Source organism: Phalaenopsis equestris, unplaced genomic scaffold, assembly GCF_001263595.1.
Source record: "Phalaenopsis equestris unplaced genomic scaffold, ASM126359v1 Scaffold000374, whole genome shotgun sequence".
Classification (NCBI taxonomy): Eukaryota; Viridiplantae; Streptophyta; class Magnoliopsida; order Asparagales; family Orchidaceae; genus Phalaenopsis; species Phalaenopsis equestris.
In genome coordinates, this window is record NW_018164816.1 from 1,112,225 (window position 1) to 1,125,011 (window position 12,787).

Here is a 12,787-nt window from a genome sequence, read left to right on the forward strand (position 1 = left end):
ATCCATGACTATAATGATTTGCTATTAAGGTATTGAGCCTTGCATATATATCATCTGATTGTAAGTAAAATTGAAGTACATGCAATCAAATTCATATCAAAAGAAAAAAAAAATCGCCTTTATGATGAACTTCATAATTTACATCATGTTCAACAAACAATCCAAAAATACAGATGTAAGAAAAGGCTTTAGGAGATGGAGAAGATCCTTCAATTTTTAATGACATGCCATCAAATGAATAATTTATGAATGATTATAATGAAGATATACCATTCAATTTGCGACAAGATCTCAATACTAACTTGTTCGATAGAAATAATAGCAAGATTAATAGATTTAGCATGAGAAATAAAAAAATTATCCATAAAAATTTATGGAATTGAATTTGTAACCATTAATATAATAATTTTTTAAAATTTTAATTGCTCTTCTTATTGACTATTATTTATTAGGAAAGAGAAATGTGATTGAGATTAAAGATGAGAAAGAATGGAATGTTACTGAAATAAATGAAGTTGAGCTAGGGAAGAAATCACTTCGTGGTATTGATAATTGTGATGAAACCCAAGTGATGAGTGATGTAAACTTTTGAATTCATAAATTTTAATATTGAATAATTATTATGTGCTTGTTTTAATGTATAGCACTAGAGTGGCGGCAAGGTTTAAAAAACAAAATCAAGAACCGTGCCGTCTTGCCTTAGAGAGGTAAAATATAAGTCTCAAGACTGATCACGGCATAACCTCAAAACAAAAAAATTATAAACTAAAAAGTAGACATAATTCATAAATATGACAAACAACCAATATATTTACTTAATTCGACATTATAAAGATAAAAATCACAAATATTAATGTTAAATATTAACATAAAATAAAATTTTAAAAATAAGCGTGCTCACTTAAATTTTAAAAATGCCACAACAAACACTATCGATGAAATCTTTGATTCACAATATGAGTAAACCACAACATTCGTTGTGATGCTACAAGCACATTAGAGGCGATGAACCAAAGTTTCACAAGCTCATTGCTACTTTTGTACTCAACTGATAAAAATAAGTTTTAATGTTTGGGAATTTTATTATAGAATACTCTTCTATAAGAATATTTCTCATAAAATGGATTGTAAGGGGTACAAAAACTATGGAAAGATTCTAAACTCAATCAGTTATTGCAAACGAACTAAAGCAGGTAACACCATTGAAAGCTACAATAGTCATATGTAATATTCCCAAGCAACAATGGCAATCAATTTTAAATATTTTAATGACAAATTTCAAATAATTCCATGCTATAACTTCAACTGCTAGCTATCAAAGCCTCTGATGAGAATATGAAAATAATTGTTATTATTTTGTCATTTAAGTTTCTAAGAATACACCCAAGTGGTTGCCAATAGCTGCGGTCATTTATCATAAAAACACCTCTGGTAGTTGGCATTCAACATTCGAATGTAGAGCTAATTTGCCTCTGGTTACATACACTTTTTGGGTACAAAACTATCACAACTCAACCAGGAGACTTCAAATTTAGTAAGGTCGGATGATAAAATTAAATTTTCAATTGCTCTCAAAAGAGTCACTAATGAAGGGAATTTAAATTGAATTAAAATAAAATAATTATAAATGAATTAACCTTTTTCTATATTGGCCGTACTTTCTATACATGTTTTCTATTCTTTCACTCATTTTATAGTCCAAACTTATACTTGATGATAGTTTAAATCATAGTAAATGATCGCAATTTAGTGAACAATCATATTGCTAAAATTATAACAGCATACCAAAGTAAGATAATATAAGAGTATACAACTAATCAAAATTCAATAAACCAACATAAGATCATTTAATTGCTTATTTATTCAATTATGACCATGAAAAGATTTGATTCATTCTATTGTACATAAGTAACAATATCATTATCTTATATATATGCATTCATTACAAGAGCACCTTCTAAATTGTATCATTTAAAATATTTTAATATTAATTTTTTTTCCAGTTTACATGCAAGAATATCTAATTTCCCTAGTTAGTACTAAATAGGATAAACTCCATCAGCAAATATGCATAAGCAATATACTAAATAGTTCATTTCATTTATAATTTCAAATCATTAAACATGTTTATGTAATAAAACAATGCATAATACAACAATATTAAACATGCTAAAAGAATTTGACATTTATTCCAATATGATTAATTCATATAATAAAACAGAATAATCATGATTAAGCTTGCAGTTTCAACTTATTTAAACAAATATCTATATAATGCAATTAATTTAGAAGAATCAAATGTATTACTATAATTTAGATGCACGAGCACTCATCTGAATTTCAAATAAGTTGATTTATGATCATTTTACTCAAACTTCATCTTCTTTAATTTGAAACCTATATAAAACATTCATAAAATTAACTCTATACGTAATTAATCATTTTATTTTTGTATTATCATTAATCTTTAAATCTCTAATTTAATGATTTTCATAATATTATTACAAATATCTGAATCGTAACAATTATATTTATATTAACTTATTATATATTCCAATTTACACTACAAAATTAATATTTCTAGAATTAACAAAAAGACATACAAATTTAAATTAAAGTTAATTCTAAAATTTTCTCATTCACTTTAGTTAATAATTTATCATAGTTTAAACTAAAAAAAATATCATTCTTTTAATATTAATTATCTCATAACATTTTTTTCTAATAAAATTAATGTTAATTTATCTTAGCTAACCTTATTATTTAACAACAATTTTTATTTCATTCAAATATATAAATTAAACATTTAAATTTTCTTTTGCCTAATCTAAGTTCATATTTTATGATTAAGGTTGACTAAACAGATCATCATAATCAAATAACAATCTCACTCAAATTTTATTTTAAGTCCTTAGTTTAAATTTTCATTTTACGTAGCTTCTATGATATATGATTTCATATAGATTTAGTCTTATTTGAAAATATAAACAATTTACTTTTAACTATTTTATTTATAATAGTATGATACTTCTTGTTCTCCTTATTAATTCCATTTAATCTCATTCAATTAAATATTTATCTATAATTATTTATATTTAATACACAAAATCTATAACAAATAATTTATGCATATTTGGATAAGATAACATCCAAATAAATTATATAAATTAAACCAATTGAATACACACACACAAATATATGTATATGTATGTATGTATATACAAATAAATTATATAAATTAAACCAATTGAATACACACACACAAATATATGTATATGTATGTATGTACATATATATATATACATACATACATATACATATATCTGTGTGTGTGTATTCAATTGGTTTAATTTATATAATTTATTTGTATATACATACATACATATCCATATATTTGTGTGTGTGTATTCAATTGGTTTAATTTATATAATTTATTTGTATATACATACATACATATCCATATATTTGTGTGTGTGTATTCAATTGGTTTAATTTATATAATTTATTTGGATGTTATATATATATATATATATATATATAACCTTAATTGTGTCTGCCCCTACACAGTTTTTGTTGTGCTTGCAAATAATCCACCCAGCTTGACTTCAAATCTTCTTCTCCCATGACCGCATGCAGATGCAACATTTGAAATCTTCAAGTGCCCTAAATTTCCTTCTCATAGGGCTTTTGCTCCTACTTCATCTTGTACGACCATTTGACAACTCTACTCAACACATTGCCCTAGCTTTGACTCGATGAGTTTAATTTCTCAACCAATAAAATCGATCAACACAATTTAATGTCATCAGCTAGCATGCTCTTCCGTGTTCTTGCTCTCATACAAAGCAACACACTGCATCAGCCACCTTACTAATACCACTATCATGCCAGCAGTAAAGTAATATAACAAACCCATACACTCCAACCATCCAGTGATAACCTCCATGCTCAAACCATTGAGTTGGTTATATTTGTTGCTACAACCTTCCATTTTTACATATACTATCTGCAATATACTTCATGATTAATAGTGAATTGAATGTGATAGGGATATGCCTTTATGGTATCAGAGCCGGCGCACAAATATACTCAAAGAGTTCTTCTAATTAACCCCGATTTCTCATGAGGAACTTCCAAACATCTGAAACACAATGATGATCAACATCCCTTGAAACCTCCTAGATTACTATCATTCCACCATCACTTAAGTTCCCATGAGTAATATCAAAAATCTCTCTCAAAATCAGCTATCAACTGATAATTATCCTCGCTGAAAAGGCGCCAAATTCTGAAAAATATTACAGAAGATGGTTCCCGATGATCTCTAGATGGCAGCAACACATGTCCCCCTAAATTCATCATCGATACAGTGGCTTCTCCAATTCTCAACACAGAACATGCCACATGGCTCCTCATCGACCAAAATCTAGCCATTGCATTATATTCCACTATCTCCCCAGCGATCTTACCCTACGTCATTAACCTCTCTACCACATTGGATATTTGGATGACCCTCTTAAAAAGGCTACAGCCCACCAAAAGGTCATGCCTCATACAACTCAAGAATGAATTACAAAAACTGTCCATGAAATCCCAAATTATGACCCATACTTAACCATTATTAAAGCTCTTGTTGGTAACATTTTCGCAGCGGGTGGACAGTTTGATCAGAAGGATATTATCCTCTATACATTAAATGAACTACCACTAGTATACCTAGCACTCAAACTGCAATCTGAATGCAACTCCAACAAATGAACCTAGGTGACCTCTACTCTCTTCATTGTCAGTGAATAAATAAATCCTCAATCTATATATATCAACATTGTCAGTGAATAACAAATGAATAAATCAACATTGTCAGTGACCACCTCAAGTCTATGTAGTGAATAAATCAACATTGTCAGTGACCACCTCAAGTCGGAAACTCCTAATCCTCAACTAGTTCTCCAAACCAAGAGAAGAATATATAACAATCCCACTCGGATTAAAGGCTGTAGTCAGTCCACGTCAACATCCTGTGGTAAAGGTGGTCGTAACTCCTTCAGATTGGCGGTAATTTGCCAAATTTGTGATAAATTTGGTCATTCAATTGTCACCTGGTAGCACCGAGCCGATCTTGAGGACACTCTTGCACCTAATCAGAAGCAAAAATGCTATGGCTTCCAATTGGGTTTTGGATTCAGATGCAACAGCCCACCTCACATCCACAATCTAAACCACCTCCAAATTACTACACCTAAAAATGGGTCCGAACAAGCCCTTGTTGTAAATGGACAATTAGTCCTAGTACAACACATCAGAGAGGGCATACTAACTATGACAACACATAAGCATCTCCTACCTCAAGTATGGCATATTCCGTCATTATCCCATAACCTCTTTTCATTACATAAGCTAACCCAAGAAAACAAAGTTGCTATCCTATTTAATTCTATTGGTTTTACTATCCTTGACTCACATACTAGCAAACCTCTACTTCGAGGCCACAACTCTGAAAGCCTTTATCAAATTACTGCAACTTAATTAGGATCTGCAATCAGCTGCTCCTTCCTCAGCACTTATCACTTCCCTAAAGCTCCCAACAATTTGGCACAAAAATCTTGGACATCCAAGCCAAGAAGTCTTCGATATGTTGATCAAGACATACCCTTCTATAAGTATATCATCCTAACCTCAACGATTTGATTGTTGCAATACTAGCAAGAGTCACAAACAACCTTTCTTCCGTCACTCACGTATGAACTCTCCCTTCCAATTTGTACATATGGATTTATTAGGCATGTCCCCCATTTTATCTCATCAATGATATCAATATTATATTGTGTTCATTAGTAACTATTCAAAATTTTGTTGGGTATTTATTATGTTTACAAAATCCAAAACTGCAAACAGATGTTTAGCATTAATCAAAATGATTATGACATAATTTCATACTACTATGGGAATATTGCGCTCCGATGGCGGTGGCGAATTTAACAACACAACTCTCACAAACTTCTTTTTAAAAAAATGGCATTCTTCATCAATTCTTCTTTTAGGAAAATGGCATTCTTCATCTCAAGCCCATATACTCCAGAAAAAAATGGAGTTTCGGAATGGAAACATAGTGATTTGATAGAAACTAATTGCACACTCCTCTATGATGACTCTCTAACTTATACATTTTGCGTGGATACACTCATCACAGCAACATATCATATTAATCGCATGTCATTCGAGAATATCCAACAAATCTCTCCATATGAACTCTTACGTCATCACCAACCCACCTATGCACATCTAAGGGTTTTTGGATGCCGCTGCTATCCATGGAAAAATTCACAAACACCTCACAAACTCGCTTCTCATTCCACTCCATGTATATTCTTGGGAAACTGATATGCATCGACACCAAAATCAGCGAACAAACCACGACGAAATGACAATAGAAAAGTGAAAAAAACACAAACAAGAGATGTTCTTACAAAAATCAAAGAAAAAAAAGCATGATACAAGGATGATCTAGTTTTGAGAAGTAGATCGACTCTCCCACACCCTATATGCCACTAGGAACACCACAAAAAGAAATGAAAAAAACAGCCGCATAAAAATATGCATAAAAGAAAGCAAACCCTAGGTTCTTCTCTTAATAGAATCCCCTCCCAGCATTTCAAAAACTTTCCTTCCTAACTTTCCCTCCTAACTTTCCCTCCAAACTCCCTTAATTTCTCCTCCTTGCATAGGTGATTATGGCCCTTAGTGGATCCCACCCTTCCCTTTCCTTCTTCTGTGGATCCCCTTTTTCGCCTCGCTCCTTCCTGTCGCCAAGACCGGCCCACCTGTGGGTCGGTTCCGTTGTTTCAGCCTGTCCAAAGAGGACTGGCTCGCATATAGGCGTGACACCTTCTGTGTCTCCTCCTATTAGCCCTGCTCCATTCTGCCTCCCAAAAAGGCACTGCGTCCTCAAGGTCGAAGGATGGAAATCACTTGGAATCACCTCATAAGGCTCTCATATTGCTTCATAGTCTAGTAGCCACTTTCATTCGACCAATGCCTAATTTTACCCACTACTCCTCAGCGCACTCCTTCGATCTCTAACGGCTCCAAGATCACATCCAAGTCTTCTGTCAGTGTCGGTGGTAGTGTAGATGAGGGTGCATGATCTCCAATAGCACATCTCAACTGTGACACATGAAGGATCGGGTGTAATACAAGTCTTCTGTCAGCGTCGGTGGTAGTGTAGATGAGGGTGTATGATCTCCAATAGCACATCTCAACTATGACACATGAAGGATCGGGTGTAGTACGGATGATCGTGATAACAATAAGCCACTTCCCTGATGCATGTCATCACCTCATATAGTCCATAATACCTTGGTGACAGTTTCCCACTATTCCTTCTAGCCAACGTCTTCTGTCGATTGGGCCTAAGCTTCAAATAGACTATGTCCCCTGGTTCAAACTGCACCTCTCTCATGTGTTCATCCGTTTTTCTCTTCATTATTTTTTGAGCTCTTAGTAAATGCTCCCTGAGCTCTGCTAATATTCTGTCCCTCTCCAAATATTGATCGGCGCTAGATATTGGTGTGGCGCCATGCTCATAATGTACCAAGTGAGGTGGATCTCACCCATACAATAACTTGAAAGGGGTGGTCTATGATGCGGTGTGGTACGTGTTATACCAATAGTCAGCCCATGCAATCCACTTGGCCTATTGCTTCGACGTATCAGTTTTGGAATGTCAGATATAAAACAACGCAAGTATGTCTCCACACCCGTGTTGCCTAACTCCGTCAGTCCATCAGTTTTGGAATGATATGCAGTGCTCCTCTTGAAGACTGTCCCTTGCAACCTGAATAAATCTTTCCAGAAGTGGCTAAGAAACATTTTTTCCTCATCCAAAACTATTAATTTCGGTACCCCGTGCACATGGACCACTTCTCGGAAAAACACTGGACCACAGTGTAGGGATGTGAGCGAATGAAACGTTACTTAAGCGATCCACGGCCACCATAATCACCTTGAATCAGTCTGACCGTAGCAACCCCACAATAAAATCCATCATTACTTCCTCCCAAACCTTCTCCGATAATGCTAGTGGTTGTAGTAATCCCCCTGGTGTCGTGATCAAGTACTTTTGTTAGTGGCACACATCACATTTTGCCACCACGTCCTTCACGTACCAGCGCACCCCTGAATGTCACTCGATCACACTACCATGAAACTCTTGTAATAATTTGGAAGTATACTCCGAAGATTTGGTTAAATAGGAATTTTTGTAAAAAAGATTTTAATCTCATGCAAGAAAATAAAAAAAAATCCAATTGGCAAAACGAAGCTCTGCAAAGTTTAAGATCTTCTTAAAATCATTGCGAGCCGACTAATAAAAAAATTATGGTGGGTCTCCACAAGAAATTACAACCCTCCAAAATGCCAAAAATCTAAAAAATTTAATAAAACTACTAGTATTTAATAGTGACAATCGTGTTGATTTTAAGTGAGGGCTTAATTAATTATTTTTAAATAATATTTTGAAACCCTTGTCACCTAATATAAATAATCTCTTAAGCATTTGAGTTATCTTTGAAAAAATTTCATAAATATACACACGGCTTGTCCCGTTTTCTTTTAGAACTAGCTACCAAAGCTTTATTCTCTAGCAAAAACCATAAGAAAAGTTAAGGTTTAAGAAAAGATGTGCTAGCTTACGAAAATAAATTATTTGTGGAGCTTGGGCTTAGAGGGCACAAATTTGGATGGCCATGGGTGTGGCTAAGAGATAGAATGATGATTTGATGTTCGGAAATGGGATGGAGTGGCGGTTGCTTAAGAAAAATGGATGGAAATTATGATTTCTAGAATGGTCAAATGAAAAGCCTTAATTCAATCATATTGTGTTTGCATGAAAAAGAATGGGAATCCAAGTACACTCAAATTTAGGTTATGATGCATGTTATGGATAACTTATCTCACCCTAGTAGCGTTCAATGGCCACTCTCATCCTTGGAATGCATAGTCACGATATCAAGCACCCATTGCACCTGCATGCTCTCTTCGTGCATCCAAAATGTCTTTTGTTGTGCTAAGTAACATGTTGGGTTAATCTTTACCTTAGTTGTGCGTCACTTTTTAAACTACCACATCACATTGAGGTCATCTTAGTCCTTGACACTAGCGATTGTGCTTATTGCGATCATGTGCCTCATGCATTTTGTTGCCCTCCATAATACTTATTGTCGTTATGGTGGAAATTGACATTACAGTGCCTATAAAAATAGAGGTTTGGATTGGCTCTTTTTCTTGTGTTTATTAGCAAAATGTTGTAATTAAAACATGCCTTTATATTTCACCTCTTGTAATTATCTAGGCAAAAATACTATATTTTCTTCAAATCTCATCCAAAATTGAGAAAATCAATTGTTATTGATCCTAGCAAATATGAGCAAGGGGAACATACAAATGATCTAAGCTATCTTCATTCATGCATAATGCATTTCCACCATTATCAATTCAAGAATGCACATAGAATTTGGAATAAACTCTAGATGGACATGTGCAATCAAGCCTTCAAAACCTCCCCTTATTGAACAAAGCACTGAAAAGGAGATCGTGATCACATCAGCATCCAAGAACATGTGCACAGGTCCTTAAAATGAGTTATCGCCCCATTCTCTTACTATTATTAATGGTGTCAAAGCAATAAACTTTAAGAAACTTTCTGATTCCGATGATAATTTATCAAATATTAATGCCCAAATGGATAAAAGATTTCATATCCCATTCTTCAGGAAAGGGAGAAAGAAGAAAAATAATTATCATCATTCACCAATATCCATAGGATTCCAAGCTAGAGCCATACATGGGAACTCTTCAAGGATAACTTAACCTAGTAGATGGATAGTTTCATCTTTTATCATCATTTTATCTTAAATTGTATTTTTTTTTCCTTTACATTTTAATCTAGCAATTTCTTTTGATTGCCTTATGAGTATTGCTATTATTATCAAGTCATAATATTATGTTTTATTAATTAAAAAAATGAGAAGATAAGGGAATGGGAGAGTGTTCTAAGGTTAGGAAGAAGGTAAATGATAAGAAAAAGCACAATTCAAAAGTAAAAAAGAGAAGAAAACACAAAAATAATAACTTATACACCGAATGAGAGTCGAAAGGATTCGGCCACCAAGCTTCAAACCCAAAAAGTGCACCAATAAAACACCAAATTATCATTCATTAATTCAATATGAATTACAACATATCATGTAATTATATTACAAATCCAAATTACAATAGAAAGAAGGAGGTTGATGATTACATGTGAAAGGGTGATTGCATTGAGGCGCCTCTTCATTTAAATTTCCATTTGGAAAAAAAGGAGGGTTGGCCACTTAATCTTGGGCATGGAAACCACCTTTAGATGTGGAAACCACCTTTAGATGTGCAAACTACCTTTAGATTTGGAAACCACCCTTGGACGTGGAGTGCATGACACCGCATAATTTGTTTAAGAAGGTCAAACACAAGAATTTGATGGTGATAATCATCTAACCTTACTTTAGATTTCCTTACAACTCAAAACCAATAACAAACTTATAACTAGTTTTAGAAATTAAAACCTTGTAGCAATTATTATAATGATAAAAAATGACTTCAGATAGCATAACTTTCATCTACCCAGTCGAATCATGCTTGGATGATGTTATTGTGTGGAGAAGGGCATCCATTCAACAATAGATTTGTTATCCAATCCTAAAAATTCAACATAACTTTTCATTATTAATTTGCATTAAAATGAACTCCTGTTCTGCATCAAAATTTTGGAAATTTTGTCAAGAACATCAAAATTAAGGTGGAAATTGTCGGTTTATAAAAATTCTTACCTAAATAAGCATGATTTTTAATGTGTAGCACAAGAAAAAACTAAATTGAGGTTCAATTCAACTCAAAATTGATTGAATTAGAGCCTACATGAGACAAATTTAACTATATCCATCTCTATAACTATATTCATCTCTAGAAAATATTTAAGGGGCAAGCAAATTTTATACATGCTTGAAGCAATCAAAATGGTACTTCAAAGTTCCCAAATGGCCAAAAATGACAGAAAACTGTCCCTATTGAATTGATTAGAATAACTACTTAAACTATCATAGTCCTTGCTGGATAAACCGATAAGCCAACACCAGCCACTGACAAGGAGTAATTTGGCTAGTTTTAGCATTGTCAACATGCCCTCATTTAGTATTATTAGATCCTGGAAAACAAAATTTCCTTGAGTTTATAGTGGTCGGTATGTTCCATGCTATGATGAGATATTTGTCTCAAAACATTTAATTCAAAATGAAGAAAAATTTTCCAACCTTCATAGTGAATATTAAGGATTCTTTCATCAATTTGTTGCGTTAAACACCACTCCTGCACTGGAATTGAGATCATTGCATAACTATGAACATGAACATATTTTCTTAAATTGATTGAAGGTAGCGGCACAATCCAAATCTACGATCACCTTGGCCGGGCCCTTATCAAGGTCGGTTGGCCTAATGGTTTGGCCATCCGATCAAATTTTGCACAAATTATGATAGTTAGGCTGGGAATATCACCTTTGGATGTTCTAGACATGCATCAATCAATTATACGAAAATTCTAAAACCTACCATATTCAACTCAATAAATATGACTCCCAACTCAAATCAATTCGAGAGATAGAACTTGACTTTCGTAAAGGGAGCAATAGAGGGCTAGCAGAAATCTCCGCTCAGAAACTTGATCTATTCCTTGGAGTTTTATTCAGCCAATTATCCTAACGTTGGTAAGGGTGCAGGAATCCTCTACTGGAATAGCTAAAACTATTTGATTGACGTTTACTATACCAGGATGAATTCCCCTAGCACAAAACTTGCTTTCGTCAACCAGCCCTTACGCGCTTTGCTACTTTTTATTTTCCATCAATTAGTCGGGCTGTTCCACAATCACCTTGGCAGGCATCTTTCTCGACAACCAGGCAAATTTTATGAAAGAATGGTTTGAAAAACTAGGTCTCAATCAAACTCCTCCAATAAATTCTCTTCAATTTTGAAAAGATATACAAAAGCTAATGTATGTGGATCGAAGATGGAGAATACCTTGGAGTTTGAGGGAGATAACTCCGTCTTCTACGGAGACCACGTCGACGTTTCCTCCATCAGTTATGAGGTATGGACGAACTTTCTCCAAAACCAAGTCCACGTTACTCATAGTCAGCTCATAGATATCTGCCGAATAAAGCCCCGGAGAAGGGGGTGATGGCGCTGGCGGTGAAGTGGAGCAGGCATTGATAGAATCGCTTCGAGACGAGACCCATAACCGGACATCCTTCCGATGTTGTAGGCCACGAAAGTAAGGAAAGAGGTGTATTTTGGAGGTTTGACGAATAGAAGGGTGAAATATTCCTCCCGCAGGTGAGCCAACCAATGTAAGAGACGCCATGGCCGTCATCCGGTGCCAAGCAAGAAAGATGAAAGTTTACACACATACCACTTAATTCCTAAGCCAAAACAGCATAACTCGAAGGGATCTATATATTTGGAAATAAGATTTAAAATTAAATGGTATTTGAGAAATTGTCATGAATCAATTCAAGTTCAAGAAAAGAATGATATGATAAAGTTGAACCCATCAAAAAACGACTAGAGGATCATGAAAAGCCGATTGGCCCGCTCTAGCTACTATTCATCTAAACTAACAAGAGACACGACTAGAAAATCTTTTCTACTTGAGGGTACATGTCTTCTCACCCAACAAAATTTCTCCCAGTTGGAATTGA

The 12,787-nt window shown here is 34.1% G+C and overlaps 1 protein-coding gene across 1 annotated transcript in view; it reads right to left on the reverse strand.

The window, feature by feature from the left end:
• The window catches only part of LOC110026509 (nifU-like protein 1, chloroplastic), a gene marked incomplete at its 3' end in the record, with an annotated part of 39,453 nt that extends 26,925 nt beyond the window's left edge, over positions 1-12,528 (reverse strand). The window contains 1 exon segment of the mRNA XM_020727474.1: positions 12,108-12,528. Within this exon segment, the coding sequence (XP_020583133.1) occupies positions 12,108-12,459 (352 nt within the window).
• Between the last annotated feature and the right edge of the window lie 259 nt (positions 12,529-12,787).